The sequence below is a fragment of the Empidonax traillii genome, unplaced genomic scaffold, assembly GCF_003031625.1.
Source record: "Empidonax traillii isolate 1590-97213 ecotype Southwest subspecies unplaced genomic scaffold, ASM303162v1 scaffold70:size1330859, whole genome shotgun sequence".
In the NCBI taxonomy this organism is placed as follows: domain Eukaryota; kingdom Metazoa; phylum Chordata; class Aves; order Passeriformes; family Tyrannidae; genus Empidonax; species Empidonax traillii.
In genome coordinates this window covers 285461-309046 of record NW_020955263.1, presented here as the reverse complement: position 1 = coordinate 309046, position 23586 = coordinate 285461, and the positions used below count along the sequence as shown (strand labels likewise).

The window sequence follows — 23586 nt, the reverse complement described above, 5'->3', positions numbered from 1 at the left end:
CAATATATTAAACTGACCTACGTAAAATATTACATGTAAAATATTATTTCTGCCATAAAACACATAATCTGTCACTGGTATAATTCCATTAGAAAGCATACATTAAGGTCCATGTATTATGATCATTAGGATAATAAAAGTAATACAATATCACTTTTATTATGTTTGAATTTAAAACATTCTTCATACGAGCACAAAGAATAATTAAGGGGATGGAAGAAAGGTGGGTTTTTTAAAATTTATAATGAAATAAAATCACAGGCGAGAGCAAAGAGACTGGTTTTTAATCTGGCAAAACAGAAGCTATGCTTTTTACACCCATTGTGTAGTCTTAGACTTTTCTCTTTAAATTGCCTTATTTTTATAACTTTGTTTTTTGTCATTCAGTATAGCCAGTATAACCCCTTCTAACTCCCTCTCTGAGTGTCATGGGGCTTTAAGAGGGAAAACATTTCTGCTTCTCTAAAATAAGAAATACTTCTCCACAATAAATATTCTCCACAAGAAGTGGAGGAGAGGAGCTGGGACTTACAGTGTTGGACACCTTAGCAGTAGGAAAACTGGATGCATTTAAGACATTAAAATTCTACTTGAGTTTCAGTGAAATGATACTCCCTCACAATTCCCCACTATGGTGGAATGCCAGTGAAAAGATGGTGCTGTGTGCAAAGCAGCTATGTCCCCAGCAGCTGGCATATATGTACTGTCACTTGCCAAAGAGCAATAGCTGTAGGAGAGGACTTCATGTTCTGCCTGAGGCATGTGCAGAAATTTAGCAGCATGCTGTTTTGAAATGCAGGAGTCATTTCTGTCTTTAATCCCTTCTCATGGTCCAGGCACCTGAGGCATGTCAGTTACATCATTTGGAGCTACTTGAAAAGACTTTGGTGGAAATACCCTTGCATGCCCATAAGTGAAGAAAACCATTTAAATGCACATTTTTATCCATTTCCTATAATAACCAAGTAATGTTAAAACTAAATATGACCTCTCCTTTTTCTCATTTTTTTTTTTAAATTTTGAATCTGTTTCTTTCATGAAGTATGTGAGAATGAATTATTTTCTTCAGAGCCACTCCATTCTGAGGTCTTGTGCACGCTAACCATCAGTCTACACAGCTCAGTAGCTTTATGGAGAAGGCAAGGGCCAAGAGGTGTCTTTCTCATGAACAGGGAACTTGGCATAGAAGTCTCTGAAACCCTTTGCTCCCAGCCCATAAAGTTTTCTTGCAAGGGGAAAAGACTCTCTTCTCTGACAGTAATAAAACACATTTAGAAGACTGGAACTACAAGCAGGATTGGGATTCATATTTTCTGGAAAGGGTGCTGGGGTGTACCATATCCTTACTTGCTAGCATGTCTTGTTAGCTTTAGTGCATCTGTAATCTTGATTTATAGCAGCTTCTCTTGCATAGAGAAGCAATGCTCTCAGGCTTGCAGTGAGGAAACTGTGGAATGGACACAGTGCTAAAACAACATCAAATTTTGAAACTGTGTTTTCTATTCTGTTCAAAAAGTGGCACATGATGGCCACACTTCTAGGATGCCCCCATGAACCTGATTGATAACACTTCACTACTTCAGGAATCCTCAGATCCTATCTTAAGCTAAATTAGAATCAACTATCCCCCTGGAAATAGCCAGATATGGCATTCTGCTCAATGTCCTAACAGGCTAAAATGTTTCCATTCCAGATTTTTGGAGAGCAAAGACATATGCTTCTGGAAATCCAGAAGAGGAAATTGGTGAGTTCATGGTGAGATGTTTTCTTTCACACAGGAAGTTAGAGTCAAAGTAACAAAACTGAATGCCTTTAGAAGAGTTTATGTACTTTTTATGTGTAGAAGATAACTATCTGATTGTGTGTTTTTATTACCTAGTACAGCAGAGTCCTGTCATGTGACTCATGCTTTAAATTACTTTTAGGTAAGCATCATGAGCATGGGGAGTAAAAGCCTAGAACACAGATTCTGAACACATGCACCTTCCTGCCTCACATATGGAAGTGGACCCTCATGTACACACACTGATGCAAAATCACAACATGGTGCATAGTTTACACTTCAAAATTCCCCTGCTTCCCCCTAGCAAAAACTTACAGAGGCAGAATAGTCAGGCAGGGCAGGAGGGTAAGGACTAGGAGGTGGACTCTTATGTGCAATAAGAGTTTGGCAGGATACAGAGTGGCAAAGGAGTGGGGATGGGGTATTTTGCTTCAGGGGGAAAAGTATAGCCCTAGCTCTAAAACTCAACTGAGACCTGCACGTACCAAAGGCTGAAGTTGTTCTTTATCATAAAACACCCTTGAGCCCCTTAGCAATGAGTTCACATGGATTCGTGATATACAGGCGTTTGAAAGAGTAGACTCAGACTCTTCTCAGCTTCCTAGTCTGGCTCAGCGTTATCATTTTGTAAGGATGCATTTAAACTTTGGAAACTTTGTGTCACATGAGAAACACAAAGACTGCGTTTATCACTTAACGGTGTATACTCACTGACTTGTTTTCAATATTTGCAGATTACACGTACGTTATTATAGGAGTTACTCTGGGAGCACTTCTATCAATTGGTTTTGTAGCAGTAATAATCTGCATGATCAAAACCCAAATGTTTGAGCATGTCTCTGGAGGTAAGAAAAAAAACTCCTGATCCCTTATCCAGAGATCTAGTTCTCCATATCTTCTGATACAGCAGATCAGAGCTTCAGTGTTAGCAATTGTGTATGTACAACAGCTCTGGTTTTCCTATGAAGAACTCTTTTAAACATGTCTGAAGTGATGGACTGCCTAGAATTGTAGATTCAGTATAATCAACTCTTTAGCCTCAAAGTTGTTTCTCATGATATTTTGGGTATGTGCTACAGCCAAACCCAAAACTGCCAAAATATTAGCAAAGATACAGCTCTGAGGAAAAGAACACAAGATATTTCAGCTGGAAGAATTAGGAAGGGCTTTAGGAAAGTTGCATCACACAAATATCAAGAGTTTTGCCTCAGAAAGGATGGCTGTATCTTTACCAACAGTAACTATATTCCCCTGGTTCCCTCCTTAAAACTTCTACACAGGCCTATCATCACCCAGTTCCTGGTTTCTTAACTAACCACATTGTCCTGTTCTCTCTTTAGAGTCAGATGGCAAGATGGATAGAAGGTAAGAGTCATTGTGGTTTCTGAGACTGTGTGATACACAAACCATAAGTTCAACTCCTCTCTCTCTCTATGCATGATGCTTTCCTATGACTGCCATTTGAATGATTGCACAGAACACACATGTAAACCTTAGAGGATTGGGATATCTGGTGGATCTGTGTGGAAAAAGGAAATTCCTTGTAATTTCAGAAATACACAAGAAATCCCATGAGACTGAAATCCTTTTTAGAAAGAAAATCCTTCAAACACTTGTGATTAGGCTTCTTCCTTTTTTTAGTTTATACTAGATACAATAATAGCAAACTGTGGGTAAATGACTTCATCAAAGGTTACTGTTTCTGGATCTTATTTTGGAGGGTTCCCTTCACTCCTGGCTCTTATAGGTCAAGGTCATGCAGTGATCATTCCTGCTGGAAGGGATGCATCTTTACCCTTCACCTTCCTCCCCCCTACCCAGAAACAGTATGGCCATTTTAGGTTTCAAGCACCTGAGTGTTCACCAGTAGAAGAGGCAGTGCCAGACTGCTTGGGCAAAGGCCACTCTACCTCTCCTCCAAGGGAAGGCAATGGGGAGGAGATGTACAGGAACAGAGACTCTGGACTGCAAGTTGTCTGTTGGCTCATGGTAACCTACAGATGTGGACACTTTGTGTCCCTTTGAGTCGTTTTAGAAGTGATTAAAAAAATCGCAAACATTAATTAATCAGCATTCTCATGAACTGAAGACAGCAGGTATACTCAGTGACCTCAGAAAAGGCTTTTGGCCTCTCTCAGAGAGCTGGATAGACGGATGTCTCCATCACAGCCATTCCTCAGAGCACAGCATAAATAAATACTGAACTGAAGATCCAAGTAAGGGCACCCCTTGCAGCAACAACTTCAATGTTTTACCTGTCCAACAGTGAAGGGCCCCAGTTGTGAAGCATCTGTTATTTTCCCAGGGAGGCACTTCAAAAGCCTAACACAGACAACTCTCATAAAATGTTTCCTTTCTAATAATACACTATTCTCTGACAAGACTCTGACAATTTCTGTGTATTAACCTAAAATAGATTAGGACTATGATAGGTTCAGAAGAACAAACAGAATACCTGGTAAAATTCATGGCATATTAAGGGCAGTATAGACAGAGCAATGAATGGGAAAGTCATGAGAAAGAGCTAAGCTAGAACTGAAAAGCCAGAGACCAGAGTCAAAAGAAAAAGGAATAAGGGGATGAGAGGGACAAAGAGAAGAATAGACACAGAAGGCAGATTTACTGCCTGGATGAAATGCAGACAGTATGATCTATGAACTGTTCCACACTGGACTTTCTACCTTCCCTTGCTGTTTGTTATATGCCATATTTTCCTTCTGAAATTATTAGTCTGAAAATTTATTATACCATCCTCTGATTTTTCTAGGGAAAATGACTGACTCTATCATGGCAGCAAAATTTAACCTCTTTAATGATGACATTACTGTGACCCCTTTGATGATTCCTTGTCCCAGTCTACAGGTGTTTGCCAAGAGGTAGAGTGAAGTTTCCAGTTTCATGACAAAATTCTGGTCTTAAGGCTGGAAGTGTGATACAACACACAAACTTTTTACCTTAGAGCCACTGACACTGACCAGTGAGAGAAGCTCCAATTCCACAATGTTTTGAGGCAAAACTATTTATGTTAAAGATTATATTTTTATGGTTAAGTAGAAAACAATTAGAAATCTACCATCACTTCTTAATCAATTGTACTTTTCAATTCTGCTGTGGTAGTGAGTAATTTACTCAAAATCTTTGTTCTTATTCACTTCATGTCATCTATGTATTACTCCCTGATGGGTCATTAAGAGGTTCTATAATACAGGTAATTATCTGTGCAAACAGTATAGGCTTCTACTGGTTTTGAGGAAACCTCTGAAAGTAAAAATACTATCAGAGCCATAGAAAACATTAAAATGCCCCTGTAAACTACTTCTTAGTAGGATTACTGAAATGCAGACATCTTCAAGCCAGCATCAGTACTTAGCAAGGGATTACCTCTGGTGTTTTGTTTTATAAACAAAGCTATACTTTTCCACATCTCAGATAATTTTTGCAGAACTTGTTTGGCTTTGCACCATCATTCTGCAACCCAAGCAATCTATACACAGAAAATCAAAAAGAAGTACAGCATTCACAATTCAATGTACTTTATCTTCCCTCCTAACCTTCTTCAGGGTAGGGCCTTCCCAGATGTTAGAGTTTGTGCTGACATGTTAAACTGCCTATGTCTAATGGAAATATCTTAAGGGGGGGGGGGAACTGGACCTTTATAGCAAAAAATATCTGAAGTATCTGGTAGCCTTCCATAGGGCTCTCACACATGTTGGCATGTCTTCATTGTAAGACCACATTAGACCAGAGGAAAGCGGTTATAAGCCATGTTTTGGATTCTAACATTCTTCATCTAACTGGTTGAGGTTGTAGATCTTTGAAAGGAGACGTATGTGGGGTAGCCATTCTTAACAGTGGCAACGGAAAAAAAAATATCCCCAAACCATCATGAACACAAAGCCACCACAATTCCTCCCAGTTTATTTCCTGAAAAGAGCACTGAAATATTACTTGTGCTGAAAACCTGCAATGTAAGTGCTACAGTAGGAGATTCCTCAAGAAAATCCAAGCTGTTCATTTTTATTCATGGTTATTTTTCCCCATATGTCATACTTTCCCATTTATTCAGGTCCCCAGAGACACATATGGTAATTAGGTCTAAGTTGATTTTAGCTACCTCCTTCAGTTTCCTACAGAATTCTAATTCATGGAATTTTTAGATCAGTGACTAGTCCTAGAAAACCTTTTGATAAAGTGAAGTCCATTATCCGAAATCACCTGGTTCTAGATTTACTCAAACCAACCATATGGCCATCCTGAATCCCTCAGGGATACAGGCAACCTGAAACCCTCAGTGTTTATCAAGACACCACCCTTTTAGGATAGGAGAGGAGAACTGGCGTATCTTCTGGAGACAACTTTGTTTTCTGCTTAACTAGTTGTGATTATTAATGTTTGTTCAGGAAAAAAATCCTTAATCCAACTGTTAGAACACTCACCAAATTCACCTTCAGCCAAATTTTGTTTAAAATTTCACATCATCATTCCCACAAGTGCCTTAAGCCACTCAATAATTTCTCTAGCTGGGAAATACTCTGAGTGGGTATTTACCCAGCACAGTACTTTCATAGTCGATGGAGTTGCTCAGCCTCTTAACAGTTGAAGGCCTTGATGCAGATAATCATTGTCTGTGTTAGAACCCTGGTTAGCTGGTACTGAACCAAACCAACAAATTGCAAGAACAGATTTCCAGTAAAGTCAGGAAGCATTTGTATGTGTCTCCCCTGATAGTTTCCCAAATACTTCAAACACAAGTGTTTCTGCACCCACATGACACTGACAACTCATTGTGAAACAATTAACAGCATTTACTGCTTTATTTAGTCAGGTATATAACATTAAGATTTAACCAATCAATTCACAATGGGATGCCCTTAAACTCAATGGGATATTTACTAACACTTGAGAAGAGAAAGGCTTGAGGCAAGCTTCTGTCAGCCAACAGAACAGTAATTTAGATGTCAACTGACAACTATTTAACGTCCTCTTTTTTAATTAATAGCTCATGTCAGTATCAAATGCCATCTTGGTGTAAGCTTGGTAAATTATAATGCCTCAAAATTCCATGCAAGTTTAATGTATTCATAAAAATGTCTGGGCACATTTAATGTTAGCAATATTTTGAGTTAACTACAGTGCATGGCAGCCAGATTTATTTTGACAGGAGACAAAGAGACATACAGAGACAAGAAGGGTGGTGAGACGGAGAATGTTTACTAAAAGGGAAAAGGTACATATTTTAAATCTGCTGCAAATGAATCTGTTGTCAACACGTCCCAGGCAACAGCACACACCAAAATTTCCCATGCTATTTACTGGGTTCTACAGGACCCAGCAGGAGATCAGGTTTTAAATGCAAGACACAAATTATTCAGATGTTTGATGGAAGAGAGGAGGAACTTGGGAGCTGCTTGCAAAATGTGTTGGTGATTTTCTTTTCCTTCCCAAAGCTTCATCTAGATGTTCTCTTGTATTTTCTGTCTTGACTTCTAAGGGACTGACTTCTCTGGCCTTTGCTAGACTGTGCTTGAGAAACACAAGATGCTTTTGAGAACTGTAGTGCTCTTTAGGTGAATGGAGAAGGTCTTGCACCTTGAAAGCTTTCAGTCTGCTCTAAAAAACCTCTAAAACAGTGCAATGAATTGCACAGGAGGCAAAATTCTCTACTTTGAAAATACAAACATCAGAGATGGATGGCATGGCAAAGACTAGGTTTGGGCAATCACAAGCAGACATGAATATTGAGCAGCAGTTTCTTCCAACTAGCAGAACTGTCATAGCCTAAACATCTGAACAAAGAGTCATGTTCAGGTCAGTAGCCTGACAGGCAGAAATAGTGAACAAGATCTGATCTAAAAATGTCATGTATTTCAAACTCGTTTGAAGTCAGATAGAAAGACAATTGTCTTGTTTTAGAGATGAGGGCAATTCTTTCTGATCCAAATAGTCCAGCTTGGTCTGGGATACTGTGATTTGCAGAATGCATCATTTAACAAACAGGAAGCCAAAAACATAGGCATGAGTCATATCACTGATACTATCACCTGCAAATGAGAGACACAATCTGTCTAGTCACCAGAATCTGACCTCACAAATAAACTTTACTGGAGATCTACTTTTGATGCTGAGGTGGGCACTTGAGAAAGTGGGAGTCCTTTGGAAAACAGTCCCAAAATTTACAAATCAAAATCCATACGTAAATACAAACTGAAAAGGAAAAAAAAGACCTTGTCCATGTCTGAAGGTGTCACTAGAAGAGTGGTGCACAAGGAAAAAGGGCCAAGATGGAGACCACAGGTTGCACAGGATGCAGAGTACTGAAATGCATTGCAGGGACTCACATGCTGTGTCAGCTATTCACACGTAACACTATACATTCATCCTGCAGCCAGGCAGTGATGCTGTCTCAGCTGCTTTACTATCCATTGAAATCATATCTGCTTAAGATAGAAGCACATAATGCTGCTCTACTGTAGACAAGTTCAATGGCAAAAGTACTTGAAATAGCACAATGCCAAAAATAAATCTGCAAAGGAATTATTAATTCAGGGAACAAAGATACCTTTCCCAAAGAAGGTTTTATACAAAGAAAGTGGAAAACAGGGAGTAGTATTTGTTCTTTTTAAGCCACATTATAGCAACTTTTGTGATTTTTGATTACTTTTCAATGAAGTAATTCCCTTCAGTGGAAATATGTCAGACATGGAGACAGATGTTTTCTTTGCACTTACCTGACTTTAGGAGGACATTTTTCCCAGCAATAAAGTCTCCAGGATATGATACCAGTTCATTCTGGTATGGAATGATACCAGTTCATTCTGGAATGATACCAGTTCATTCTCTAAACTTCATCCAAGCTGTAGTCTTCCTGCTAAGACCCCTATTAAAAAGTTAAAATAGGATTTGTTTGGATACCTTTGCAGAGGGAGATGAAATCAATAACTCATTACACAAAATGTGTGACCACTGAATTGTCTATCACTACAAAGCGCTAACAAACATTATCAACCAAAGATAAACAGCACACTTTTTTTCTTCCTGAGGTGTCTCATATTTCTGCATTAGCAGAACAGTGTCTGGAACAGATCAAATCCTCCAAGATGCTTTCCAACAGCAAACATAAACAAGAGCTTCAGCTGTCAGGGACTAGACCTGCCAGAAAAACACCTGGCAGAAGGCAGTTCACACTGCAGTGCAGATGGACCTCCCTGATACAAGAACTACTTTATATAGTCCCACAAAACCAGACCCCAGTGGATCTTCCCTAGCCCACCAGTTACCTCCCTTTCCCCACTCAGCTTAGTTTTCTCCTTGCTGTGTGCAGACATGGCATTTTTGCCATAGAAAGAAAACACTGTCAGGTCTAGAAAGAGCAAGGTTCAGCAGAGGGATATGGGAAAGCAGAGAAGGAAAAGCACCAGATACCATACCAAAGAGCTTCAGACTCTATCCAGATTTTGTCTGCCTCCCGATCACTGCAGCTAATAAAAATGGTAGTGCTCTATTGCATCCTAGTCCATCTCTTGTCCCATATCCATCCTGACTCTCTTTCCCAGTGCCCTCTGGGTTTTTTTCACCCCTCATCTTCTAGCCTGAAGGTGTCTGCTTCTTCCCACATGGAGGACTAGAAATGGTGGTGTTTACACAATTAAAGTACCTAGTTCTGTCACTGCCCTGTTTAGCTAAACTTGTTCTTCTGAACAACTTTGGACAAGTCACTGGTTCAGGTTACCCTTTCCTTAAAATGAAATTAATCTTTATATCACACACTCCAAAATCAAGGACACTGAGCTTTGCACTATGCTGGGGACAGCAGGCTTTAAAAAGCAGCACTAAGACACTCTGTAGGCACTTCCAGGTTCTCAGCTCCTCCTAGCACCATTCCTGAATTGAGGGAATACTTTGTATACAGACACACACTGAGAGACAGTTATATATTTTTACATAAGTATGGCCCAAACTGTTAGGGTGAGATTAATTCATTAAGCCTGTTTCCAGGATACAGCATACTTCACTGATGCCAGCTACCAGCCTGATGGGCAGAGCCACACTTCTGGCTATTTTTTGCTACTCCCTGGCCACCCTCCACATTCCTTGGGAGGGCATCTGGCCCAGGATGCCTGTGCTCCCTTGGGATCTAGGGGCTGCCTTTGTGGTTGACCTTTTCACAGCTGCCAAAGAGGGAGGAATCCTTACTCCTTCCTACTCCTCTGCACAACTGTTTGAGGCTAGTCTTGAGTAGCTCTAAATAATTTGATTGTAAGAGCTGGTGCCAAACCTGCTGAGTTCGGAGAATGCTTTCCTGGTAATATTCGGACACCTGTCAGAGGCAATTCCTTCCACAGCCATTGTGGCCTCTGCTGGCAAACTTGCTGGTGCAACTGATTCCAGCAATAAATGAGTAATTTTACCTTGCCCTGGACCTTCTGCAAGTCTGGATAAAAAAAAAATTTCAGAAATATTTCTGGAAGAGTACCTTTTTCACTCCTGTCAACAGGCACCCAGCATAACGCAAATACTAGATGCCACCAAGCACAGAGCCTCCTGCTCCCTGGCAGCACCTGTCTGCCAACCAGACTGAGGATTGACTAGGGCTTGTCAGAGAGGTGACAACATGGGATTAGATAGGAATGAGAGCTGCTATGATAGCTAAACAACAGCTTAAAACCAAACCAAACCAAGGCCTCTTGATGCAAGAGACTCAGAGTGCCACGGGTCTTCAAAAAGAACAGGATCAAGTCAGAGCTCCTGTGTATTCCAGCTCACAGATTTTCCTATATCACATTCAATTTCTGCACACAAGTTCACTCTAAACTTGTGAAAAAGGAATCACTGATTTCAGATGGACTCCTAGGAGCCTTTTTCAGTGATATCTCATAAAATAAGATTATTTATAGATCCTTTTTTAAAGATCATGTGTATAGTCTGTAAGATCATTTTATTTCAGTTCACAAATATTCAACTTTCCAAGAGTTCTGCCTTGAGCAATATGTACTAAGTATGATCATAGCTGTTTGTTTTTCTTCTGATGGTTGCTTATAATCATCCACTCTCCATATTCCATGTGCATTTTACAACCCAGCATCAAAGAACAAATAGTAAGCTGAAAGAAATGAGTGAGTATCACAAAGCGATGCTGACTTCTGCCTTGTAGGCTGCAAGTGCCTGGGGATCCATGGTGTATTTCTCAGCAGTTCTCAGAAGTTTATGGGCTTAAAGACTTTCCATATGGGTTTAAAATGGGGTTTAAAGACACTTTGCAGAGGCCTACAGCTTCGATGGAAAATTTGTACGGTCTTGTAAAGGAAAAAAACAGTAAACCACTGCCTGAGAAGTGAGTAGGTTATTTTTTGTGTGTGTGCGCATTAAAACAACACCTGGACCACTCCCAAATCTAATCTACTGCACAGACATTGAAACACCTATGCTGGCACAGGAGAGGTGGAGGCAGGGGCTGGATGCTGGAGACAAGTGCTGAAGAATAACTACTCCTTTAGGCAGAAACTCGCTTTTTAAAGTGCTTGTGAACTGGTTCCTTTGAATGAGCTTCTATGACTCCCTGAAGGAGAGTGAAGCATAGGATCAAGGGAGTGTCACATCTCTAGAGAAAGGCCTGCTTTGCTTCCCCTTCCTTCCCAGCACATCTGTATGTTCTGGTCAGGCAGTAACACATCTCCACTGCCTCAGGGAACTGGCCCTGCCAAAAATCAATGTGATAGAGCATAAAAATAATTTTCAGACATATTAGGTTGTTCAAGGACTTTTGGCACAAGGGAAATGGTAAAGTGTTACAGCTGAGGTGCTAGGGAAGGCTGGTCTGGCCTTTCCTGCAGCAACTGGCATTGTTAACAGTGGGAAGATTGCCTGAAAGCATCAGCAAGAAAGCCACTATCTTTAGGTGACTTACTGATTGGGCTACATGAGCACTGACCTCCCAACCAGTCTCTTCTTTGCTCTTCTTATACGCAGAGAATTGAGTTACTTAGGATTAGGCCACTTAGGCAATCACTTAGGAATGGCACTGAAAGACAGTACCCTTCCTAGCAGTTCCCTGCCAGGTTCTTGTCCTTGGACACAGTCAAGGGAAGGGATCAAGCGAACATCCCTGAACCTAATCCACTACTGATTCACCTCAACTAGCTCAATTCACTTTGCACTGGCCTGCTCTGTATTAATTTGTTGTTAGAAGAGGGAAAAAGGTTGTGGGGTTTTTTAATGGCTACCGGACAGGTAAAAATTTGTGTAGCAGTTCACAGGCTTGAATCTGTTATTTTGTGTGAAGAAATTTCTGACAACTTCATAAACACAGCCTATATCAGGTCCCCTGATTATATTTTGAAATGTCTCTCCTTTCTGTGAAAGAGCTGCCACAAACTGGAACAAGCTGAAATATATTGCTGCATAATTGTTACTTCCTGGGTACGGTCAGGGCTGTCTCACTAAAAGAAATTCCTTATGTCTGTGAAGTGCCAGATGGGTGCAGGCAAAGATGAGACAACACCCAGGTACATCCAGTGTGGTCACCGGGCTGCAGGCAAGCAGGCAGGTACAAAGGGTGAGCCTTTGTCCTTGCACTTCAGCAAATACCTTCCCTGGACACCCTGGAAGACCAGGACTGGGCAAACCTAGCAGAATGGGAACTTAGCTGTGAAAGTGCTGCAGGACAGTGCATACACTGACACCTTATAGAGCTGTGCTGACTCATCCCAGCCCCAAACTGGAGAAAGAAATAAGGGAGGAAATGGAGCAGAACAGAAAAAAATCCCTGGAATTCTAACCTATCCATATCTCACCATAGGGTCTCCCATGAACTGAGTGCCCAGTTCAAACTGGGCATAGAAAGATGAGAATCAGAATCTTTCAAACACTAACAGTTAGTATAGTGAGTTTCACACAAACAGAAAATTTTGCCACAGATTTCTAAAATACACGTGTGACAAAGTTTGTCTGAAAGAAGGAAAAAAGATGGAGGCAAATTATGTGAAACATGTCCCTGCCCACCAAATCTCCTGTAATATCCTTCTTTAGCAAAGACACTAGAGATGCTTAAGTAGTATTGAAGGAATGGGACTATGATGAATTCCATTTACCTATGGAGTAGTGAGAGCTCATATAAACAAGTCAAGGGCTGCAAGACAAGATCTTATTCACAAGTGCTGACACTAGATGGAGTAAAACTGAATAAAAGATTAAGAGCAGTGAAGAAAAGAGAAAAAAGTTCCTGCATTTCCCCAACTTCTATGGAGTTGCTCATTTGAATTCTCAGCTTTGATTACTGCTCTGAGGGTCACAATTAATATCTCATTCTCTATATTTTGCAGGTCAAACATGGGATCAAGCCAAAACAGGTATGTTCTGGGGGAAAGGGATTGCTGGTGGCACAGGGAGGTGGAGTGACTAGGCAGACACACAGAGGCTGTAGAGTCACATTCACATAGGAAAAGGTTGCACAGCAGTAAAGGTTGTGGGGTTACCCTGAGCTCCTGCTGACAGCCTGGATCTGCCAGACACTCTGTGTGGCTTTAGGCAGGTAATTTAGCTGCCCTGTCCTCCAGCTTCCCAGCTGCATCCCTGGAATACCCTAATAAAGCCTAGGCAGGTTGCAAGGCTGCCTGCCCTACGCAGCTGCAGTGCAGCTGCCCCCACAGCCGGTACTCAAAGTATTAAGTTCCCAGAAAGATGCAGCCACGACAGGGATCCAGGAGCTGCTCAGCTGCTCCTCACTCCTGTGGCAAGGCAATACTGGGAAGCACCCCAAGTGACAACAATCCGGTGCCTGCAGTACAGGGAGCAGTTCTTACAGTAGGATGCTACCCTAAAATGCTGCTAGTGGATTCCTACCTGGCAGTGATGAGGGCACCTGGAAGTCACCACAACAGCTACAGTCATGCATTTGTTCTGTTAAGTCACTCAAGAAAAAACAGATACCTCCAAAGGTACAAAGAAACACATAGCAAAAGGAAAGCTAAGCGAAAGGAGCTTCACGAATGTAATTCCAGCGGCTCCATTATTAATTTTCTAGAATTCCTATGATTTTTATCTGAACATCTCCCAGCACAAAACCAAAGCCAGAGACTTACTCTTAACCTGTGATTTTTCTTTCTTTTCAGAGATGACGTCCATGTACTGGAAAACCTAAGTACAAAAGATCAATAACCCTTTTGCAGTCAACAGTTACCTGGTCTGAGGATCGATAGAAGTCTCTTGTGCACAGGCAGGAATCTTACCGATATCAATTCCTTTCTTTGTTCTTTAGTTGAAAGGCTGATTGACTGATTACAGGAAGAGCTTATAGTGCATGCTAACTTCAATCACTTGCACCCAAAAAGCCTGCAATGCCCAACAGCATGTACATGAGGAAAATGTATGAAGAAAATAAAATAGATGAGCTCTGTTCATTAATAGATCCTGTTTAGTCTGTGATAAGTATATGATTAATTTCTAAAATCAGTTAAATACAGGGTAATAAAAAAGGTAGCCATATAATTCAGGATCAGAATTCATGATCACGCCCATATTTCAAGATAGGTTAATAATGACTGCACCAAGTTGGAAAATCATTCATTTGAGGTTGAAGCAACACAAGGCTTCTCAAATTTTTCAGAAAATATATATTTTGTGTTAATAGAAAAACATTTCAGCCATTTTAAAGTTTTATATTTTTTAGATTTAGGACTGATGTCTTTTGTCTGTAGGTGGTAGTGCTGATTTCAGACATTTTAAATGAGTTATGGTCATTTAAAATGAAAAATTCCTTTTGAAATAATGTTTTTCATGTTTTGTTGACATTTCACGTCAACACTGTACAAACAAGCTAATCTGACACTTCCAGAATTAACTCATCCCTATTTTTTAGTATAAGAAAATGCACTAAGTACAATTAGAATTTGTGAATAATTTCACTCACACACAACCTTAATTCTTGTTCTAGCCTTGTATATTCCAGTGTACTTGATTGCATCAAAATTGCTTGCCAGTTACAAGCTTCTTACAGTGGAAGTGACAAAAACAAAAATTATAGCTTTGTCTAAGAACATTTAGAATAATTTAAACAATTTTAAATAGTGTAAACCCAAGTTCCTTTGTTAACATTTCCCAACTTTTACCTTATCTGTTATCCTGTGGCTTTGGTCTCATTTCAGAAAACAATGCTATAGATTCTATTCTATTTAATCCTCTTTTTTTTCCCAAAATGCTGTATGTAACATATTGTCATTACAAGGTGTGGGAAAAGCAGGAAGGTTTTTGTATTTCAAGCCAGGCTTTCCTTTCAGCTTGTGACGACAGGGCAACAAATTCCAGCTGTGGGAGCTCGTCCAGCAGCAATACCACGCTGGGCATCCTCTGCTATTCCTACAGCTCCTCTCAGGAAACCCAGCAGGATTTAAAGGCTTGGGAGCCTCAGGTAGATGGCATGCACAACATTAAATAATGTCCCAGTATTTCACAGGCAGAGCATTACAGCATTATGTTGTGGCATTACAGGATGTCTCCAAACAGGATATCACACTATTTTATTGCAACCTACAAATAACCATTATCCACATCCAAAGACCATAAACTGTAAATAAATTGGATCTTCATAAACTTTTAGCTCAGACCAATGTCTGTAGACATGGATTTTTTTAATCTCTCATCTAACATACATTCTTAAAGTAAGCTTTGATACCTCTATCTGCTCTCAGTTGTGCCATGTGGCAGATCCTAAAAATAATGTTCTTTCCAGTTCTTCACTAATACAATAGATATAATCTAACTTAAAAAAAAATCATTTGTAAGAATGAAGTCTAACCTAGAAGTTCTGTGTATTATTAAGAAATATCACTTAAAAAAATCATGGAAACCAGAGCCTCCTAGGAATCAACTTTCAGATTATGAAGAGCTGCAATTAACCCTACACATTAAAGGGGGAGCTGATGTGCTGAATCAGGGACTTAAAAGTCAGTATGATGTTAGAGCATAAGAGCAGATATATCAGAATTTTGTTTTTATAAAGAATAAGCTACTTTAGTACTTGTAACTGTAACTGAAGGGATTTGAATATGTTTTTTTTCTGACCTTCACAGAGCAGGTAATTTTTCAAATATGCAAAAGAAACTGGACAGTAATTTTTCCACACATTTTGAATAACAAAATGTAAGGTTTATTTTGAGAGAAAAATGGTATATTGGTACACTTTCACTAGATTCCTATGTGTCTGTTACCCATTTCAGTAACACTGCAGTTCATTAGCACCATTTGCTAAGAGATAAACTAAAGCAGTAATGTGATACTTGTAAGTAATTGTGTGTACATGTGTAAGTGAATAAAGCATCTTGTAAGGTATCTGTTAATTGATTTGCTTCCTTTAGTATCATTTTAATTAAGAGTTGGAACAGAAGAGAGCATGTGGTCAGGGAGGAAAGTGATTACCTTCCCTTATTTATGTGAACAAATGTTTCAGTACACATCATTTTGGTACGGTATGGAAAGTAAAGATGAAAATAAACAAAAAAAGTTAAGTTACAAGCAGTAGAGGAGAAAGGCCTATAGAATTAAGGTTAGTAATCCTGATCAGGCAAATGTGATGGGGTGGTGATCAGATGATTTCTCAAAACCTTTAGCTGTGTGTCTTGGCTCCCTGGATATGGGAAAGGATAGGCAGTACTGAGACAGACAGCTGGGAACAAGGCACCTCCTGAGCTGCTGTCACTGAGAGGTTTGGGCACACTTAGTCACTGTTACACGAGGCTGCCCTGGCAGTCTTTTGCCCCCTCAGGGAGTTGCTGGTCCATTCCTACAACCAGCCTTACCAACACCACTTGCAGCATCAGCAGCTCCTGAATTTGGGCCAAGCTGCACAGCAGTGCTTAGTAATAATCAGTGAAGGAAAACTAGATGAAAGGTGAGCATTTTGGAGGCGCTCAGTCAAAAGACAAAAGACACTGTCGGCTCCACGAATTCCTGGTCAAGGATACAGCCCAGGCAGCCCACAACCCCCACAACAGGCATCTGCACTCTCCTGTTTGCATGTCTGGCACAGGTTATGCCTGCCCATGCTAAGCACCCGACACTCTGCCTGAGCTCACTGCCATTCTTCTGAATGGATAACAGTGGGAAGGACTTTGGAGTCAGGGTTTGGATACATGCCCCAGCATGCCATGCCTGGACCTCAGTCTCCTCACAGCAGATGCCCAGCGACATAATGATGCTTGTGAATAGAGTTATTCAGCAGAGGAGACAGTTGTAGACACAAGAAGTGAGCTAAGAGGTGCACGCACAGCATGCATTTCTAAAGAGATAACGACGCAGCATTGGCTTTAATTACAATGCAAGTGCCACAGCAACAGTGAGATCATTCAAGTCAAATCCTGCTGTCAGCTGCATCAGTGCAAATTGAAACTAACTGCAGGAGTCACACAGCTTGGTGCAGCCCTTGTTCACATGGTAATAAATCAGGCAAAAATCCACTGGACTCAGTACAGCTGCATGGGTAGAAAAGAAGTGCCTGTGGGAGGAGTACTGTAAATCAGACCCCTCTGATATAAATCTGCCCTGAGCAGGGAGAGGAAGAGAAGTCAGATTCAGCCCTTCTAAAACAGCAAGGATGGCAAACATCAATAGTCAAAATAGTTGCAACCTGAATCTTTCTTGGCTTCTCTCATACTAATAAAGGAAAAATCAGATCATTTTAGGCAGGAGTATTTTTTTCTGTTTCTTATATCTGCACTTAATCAAATAAAAAAGACTATTAAAAACACTTTCACTCATTGACCAAATATAGGAAAACACAAGAAAATGCTTACCTATCAGACCTAATAGAAAAAGGATGTTTATACTGTGTAAATAGGACCCATAGAGGCTTCAAACTTCTGAAAATTGCTCTCATTACACACAGGGAATATTACAATATAGCCAGCCTAGGTCTGACAGAAGTCCATCTTCTCCAATAGCCTCTCTGGCTCAGGGGCTAGTAACAAACATCTAGATAAAGCCTAAGAGCATTACAAGCATGTGCCAATACTCTCCTAGAAGACCCTACCACCCTACAGCAAACTTCTGCTTAGTGTTGCTAAGCTAAAAGTGGTCCTGTTCAGTCCTCGTTTATTTTTCTTCCATTGTCAGAAGGGGTTGATTCCACAGATAATATACTGTTATCCATTTAAAAAAAAAAATAAATAAAAAAAATCACACAAGCCTTTGCACTTTCTGTCACTACATGAGTGGATTTATATGAATTTCCATGCTCACACATCATGAAAGCAATTCACATAGTCCTAAGAAGGCATGTTTACTTTTTACAGAGAGGGGAAATGAGACATGGAGCAGCCCAAGTGCTGTGCCAAAGGCCAGTGCAGGATCAGCAGGGCAGAGAATACAGACAAAGTGTTCCAAGCGCAGTGTGGGTGAACTGACTAGTAGACCATCATTCTTCTTTACTTCTGCCTCCAACAAAAATGCTGCTTTTGGAATGGTTAGGTGTTAAGTATTTCACCTTATTGAATATATATGGTTTCAGTTCTCATATTTCAGACTTCAAGCCCTAGAAGAACCCTGTGCTTTCACTCACAGCTGCATCAGATGGGAGCCTCAACAAAGTCAGTGACATTACATAGTGGTTGAACACCGTGTGGACTAATAACAAGGCCAAATGTATCACAGGCAAAGTGGTACAATGTACACATTCTTTCTTCTGCATTCAGATAAAAATATGTCTCATGTTTCCCACCTTGCTTCACCCTCCCCTCTGCTGTAGCCCACACAGTGCTTGCAGGATGCTAATGGTGTTTCATTTGCACCCCTCACACCACTGCTGGTGGTGATCTGTGCTAATGCAGACAATCCACAAGGCCTTTCCTTTGCAGATCAGATCCTACCCAGTGCTATCAGAAATCTTCCTGAGTCAATGGGCAATTAAAATAATTAACTTTAATCATATTCTTCAATTACTTCACAGTACTGAGGGAGGACTCGGAGGGCTGGGACCAGATGCAAACATATTCTGTTGTGATTAAAACTGACTGAAATGCTCCAGTGAATATAAAACACTGACTATTCACCCCTTTTGGGAACAACCTCTGTATGTGTTAAGCTGCTTGATATTTAAACTCATTAGAGCGGCACTAGGGAAGCAACAGAAACCTGTGCTGAGTGCCCAAGGGCTCCTGCAGAAACCCCTTCATAGGAGCTGCCACCTTGAAATGCATGCAAAACACAAAACAGGTACTTAGAAGAAAAGGCTGCTGTGTGTTCACTGGATGTTCTAACAACAACAGGCAAAGCTACTATGAAGTCTGGGCAGGCTGGTAGGTGAATCTACGCCTCACATACTGGGTATCTCTGACAGGTCTGGACCTTGCTATTCCAACCCAAGTTCCTCTTTTAGGGGCTTCCAACATCTTTTTGTCCTGAGGGAAGGCCTCTGACCTCACGTCTCATAGGCTATAGATACCTGCTTGTTTCCCTTATGGCTCTCTCCACTGGAGGCTTCTGCTACTTCCTGCCCAAGGGATGCAGTGCCCAAAGTAGAGCTGGAACAGCTCTCAGGTACCTCAGGGGGTCCTGGTGTGAGGAGCTGACTGGATGTGTTTGGTATGGGACTAGGCAAAGTGGAGGGTTCACAATGACTTGGCTGGGAATGCCTGGGAAATTATTTTTTTCTGATAAGTGAACTGGTGATATAGAGAACTAAATATAGGAGAGAACTAACTGATGCTAGAAAGGGGTAAAAAGTGACTGCAGAGGAAAAGGCAGGATATGTGATCTTACACTTGCCTCAAATCAATATTTTAGTGATCAGGAACAACAGAAAAAGCAGAATGTTGCCAACAGTTATGCAACTTGGAGTTTTGCACTACGATACTCTTCTTGAGATCTGAAGTCTTCAAGTCATGCAGCTGTGGAAACTTTCACTTTAATTTAAAATATACCTTGTTTTAGAGACTGTAGAGAACACTTAGAAGCTCAGATCTCTGCAACACTATAAAGGCTCAGAAACTGGGAGATCAACAGTAGTAATAAAAAAAACCCCCAAACTCTATTATAAACTGTCAAGAGTATATGCTTATGGGTTTTTGAATTCTCAGAGTTACTAATACAAGCTCAGTAAAACAACAGGCCCATACCTGCTTGTTACTGGAGTGGCAGTTCCTTCCCTGTGACACACACCAAGTCCAAGAAACTCCTCGCTTACAAAGGACAAAAGCCTAGCCCTGCATTTCCTCTCAAAAATACCCCAAAATGTAGTGCAGGAAAAGCCCCCTAAGTATTGCTGGGAACTCGAGTGCAGATGATTTCCACTAGAGACTGGCAGAGGTGAGTTAGAGGTGTAGAGTGAATGAAAAGTATGCATCGGCATATAAATGTAAAGACTGTGTATATCCAACTACTAGGCAATGTCAATAGCAACGAGTTTACCCATCTCTGTTCCCTTTCCCCCACTATACTGAGACCTCTCTTAAACTGACCCAGTATGATTGCTGCCTCAGTCCTGTATCCCCTGTACAGAAATGATTCCTACAATCAATCCTACAATCCCTGAGTACTGTCACCCAGATACCAATGCAACACATTAATAAATAATGCAGATCTAATTCATAAGATTTTCCAAATAGTGTTCTTGAGACAAGAAGTCAAATCTAGTTCCTCTTACAGCGTGATATACACATACAAGGGGGTGCAAATGGAAATTTATTCTCGAACCCACATGATGTAACATTAACATGACTAATAAACATTAAAATGACCAATAAACTTTTGATTCAGTTCTAACACCTGGCAGGCTTTTCAAAACAGATGATGAAAGCAGTCAACATTGTACAAATAATTCAATCATTAGGATCAAGTTTTTCAAAGAGAAAAAGACTTTATGTGGCACCTCAGTACCAGGCTCACCCCCAGTCTGTGTCCTGATGTAGCCTGCACTGGGTGCACCACCATGCATCCCACTCTTGGCTCGTCTCTGCTTATGCTGGAGCCTGAAGCTGGAGCACCAGAAGCACTGTGGCCCAGCAAGATGCACTAAAATTGAGCAGTCTCACTGCATACACTGAAGCCTTCTCCTAAAGGAGCACAGACTGTGCAATGGACACCACGTTGAGGGGCTTTGACAAACTGCACTCAGAGTCAAGCATAAACACAACAGAGTTTAGTTTCTCCACTGAGTTTAATGGTAATAAGATGAAGTTGTGACTGGACCTTCTGTGTGAGTCATAAATGCCTTTCTACCGTGACTAAGGAAAAATAAAAAAATTCATCTCATGCCCTTGATTATTCAATAGAAACCAGTCATTGACCTAGAAGCACATGGTTTCTCAGGCATCCTCCTTGGGGAGGCGATATTATTGACCTGAATCGGGCTGAGGCTTTGAGCATGTCGATGAAAGAAGCAAAGGATGGCTGTGACAGCAGCATGGCTCATCTCCAGCAGCAGCAGCAGCAAAGAAACCACACAAGGGTCAGGTGGAATCCAGAGGTGGTACCAAACAACAAATAACAAAACCAAAAACCAAACAACAGCTGCTAGTTCTCTGCTCCCAAGTCCTCCTACTGACTTATCTATTATCTTCTCCTGCATAATTTGTCATAATCTCTGACTCGTCAGGCCAATTAATCATGCTCCAGAAAAAATGAGATTTCTCATAAGGAGATTATCTGTCTCTGACAAACAAGGGATAATTCAATTATCTTCCTTTCTAAACATTTATTAACTGGTTTTGGTAAATTAGTCCTTTTTGTAATTTAGCTATAATTTAGGAAGATTTAATATGTCATTAGGCACACCAAATTCTGTGTTAATATAACATTATGGCTGAGATTTTAATTGCCCCAGAGTCAGGAACTGTATACTTAAATGGTTGATTCCCACATGGAAGCAGCTGATAGGAAGTACACAGAGCTCCACAGAAATTCTCCTTAAAATCCCTTCTTCTGTGAGTTAAGCACATGCATAAGGACTCTGAAGAATAGAAGGCTTTCTCTGACTTGGGTAGGAACTCAAAGAATTCAGTGAGAAAGATAAATATTTACATATTTATTTGCAGAATTTCTACACACTACAGAAATGTATGGAGTTAACTCTCCTCACAGTTCTCAAAGTTCCTATTTTCTATACTGCAATTTTCTGTGAAAATCACAGTATTTAACAGTAGTACCTGACTGTGACCTCTCTGATGAGAATTTCTTCTCTGTTTCATTCTGGAAGCAAGCCTTTTAGTCCTTGTGGACATTGCCAAATGATACTATTGTAGTGGCATTTAAGAAATCAATGCAACTTCATATCAAGAGTAAAAATCAACCTCTTTTGTGCTGGGGAAAGATCAAGAGAAAATCAAAGCAATTGAGTTGTACGGATGTTGAAAGGCTTAAGTAGAGAAGCAGATCCAATTTTAAAGCGAAGTTAATTGCTTTGTCATAGCAGGGTCACACAGATTTTACCTAAGCTGAAGGTGAAGAGTCAGTTAAAGCAGACTAATCCCTCCACACTGCTGGCTGCAGCCTGGCTCTAGCGTGGATTCAGAGCATCATAACTGGTTGCTGGAACAACTGAACTCAGCGTATTTCCTCGTATACTGAGTAGTAACCTGCTCATGGCAAATCCTTTCAGAGTTCATGTCTGACAGCATGGATCCACCAAAAAGTGCTATGATTTGGAAAATCTTTTCTTTCAGAGAATTTTGGAGCTCAGGCCAAGGCAGCCTCCTCCCACCATTTCAACAGATTTGCCAGTTTCTACCAGAACATGACAGAAGGGCAGAAGTCTTCAAGACATCTACATTCCAGTTTGCTTCATGAAGGCAAGCAGTTAGAAAAAAAACTTATCACTCCTCTGTGGATCCCAGTGCCTAAGAGGACGCTATACCCCATTGGAAGCTTTTCCCAAGACTGAAGACTTTTCTAGATCTCTCTTTAGAGATTACCTGACAGCTAATAATAGCTAATGTCAAGCATATAACCAAATCTGTTGGGAAGTTGACTTCATTAATTCTGCTTCTCACAAGACATATCTAGACACCCAAACACTGGGAGTAACTTGATAGAATTACTGCAAGAAAGAGCAGTGCAGACAGGAGAAGAGTTCAGCCTGTGTATTTTTTGATTTAAAATATTCCTATGTCTAACTACATCCCCAAACCAAGTGATTACTACCATTAAGGGATTTATTAGGCAAGGATTGCTCTGGACAAAGCCCAACTGACCTCAGTGGGAATTTTGCCCAAGTAAACTTCCCGTTGGAGTATGCAATACTACTAGTATGCTCACAAGCATGAGCATTAGCAGAGACCAGAACCACGTCTGAAAATTATTTCATTATCTCTCAGAGGTGATATTAGCAACAGAGGTGAAGCTTTAAAAGCTATTGGGACAGATTGCCCCTGTCCCTTTTTGGTCTGCACAGTGTCCATTAACGCTCTGCAAGCAACTGGGATGAATTCATAGTCCTGGGCTGCAGGGTACATTAGGCTCTTTTAATTTTCCTCCTCCACAATGCCATTTGCAGGGCATAAAAATGAGGGGTGGAAAGGTACGTGTCCTGGGGAAAAAAGAGTGTTCACAGCATGTGTGGAGCTGTGCCTTTAAAAACTGCTGGTATAAGACACGTAGAAGGAAATGTTCAGCTTGATGGAGTTCCATGCAGAACAACGCTGACACATTCAGATATCACATTTACAGTCTGTTAGGCTCACAGACTTGGCGTTATTTCAGGACAAAGTACAGTATCAGGGAGAATCAAACTATTCTGCAGGAATGAATAACAGAGTAAATCCCCTTTTTCAGTTTACCCTGAAAAACAGGGTAAACTCCCTACTAGTGAAAAAAAACTTTTA

General features: G+C 40.7%; 1 protein-coding gene across 1 annotated transcript in view; it reads left to right on the top strand.

The window, feature by feature from the left end:
• TMEM273 (transmembrane protein 273) overlaps positions 1 to 14880 on the top strand; it is a 17569-nt gene extending 2689 nt beyond the window's left edge. Inside the window, exons 2-6 of the mRNA XM_027880473.1 lie at positions 1694 to 1744; positions 2518 to 2628; positions 3124 to 3148; positions 13102 to 13128; positions 13891 to 14880. Coding sequence (XP_027736274.1) covers positions 1694 to 1744; positions 2518 to 2628; positions 3124 to 3148; positions 13102 to 13128; positions 13891 to 13936 — 260 coding nt within the window. The 3' untranslated portion in view covers positions 13937 to 14880. The remainder of the gene's footprint in view (positions 1 to 1693; positions 1745 to 2517; positions 2629 to 3123; positions 3149 to 13101; positions 13129 to 13890) is intronic.
• Positions 14881 to 23586: the final 8706 nt, after the last annotated feature.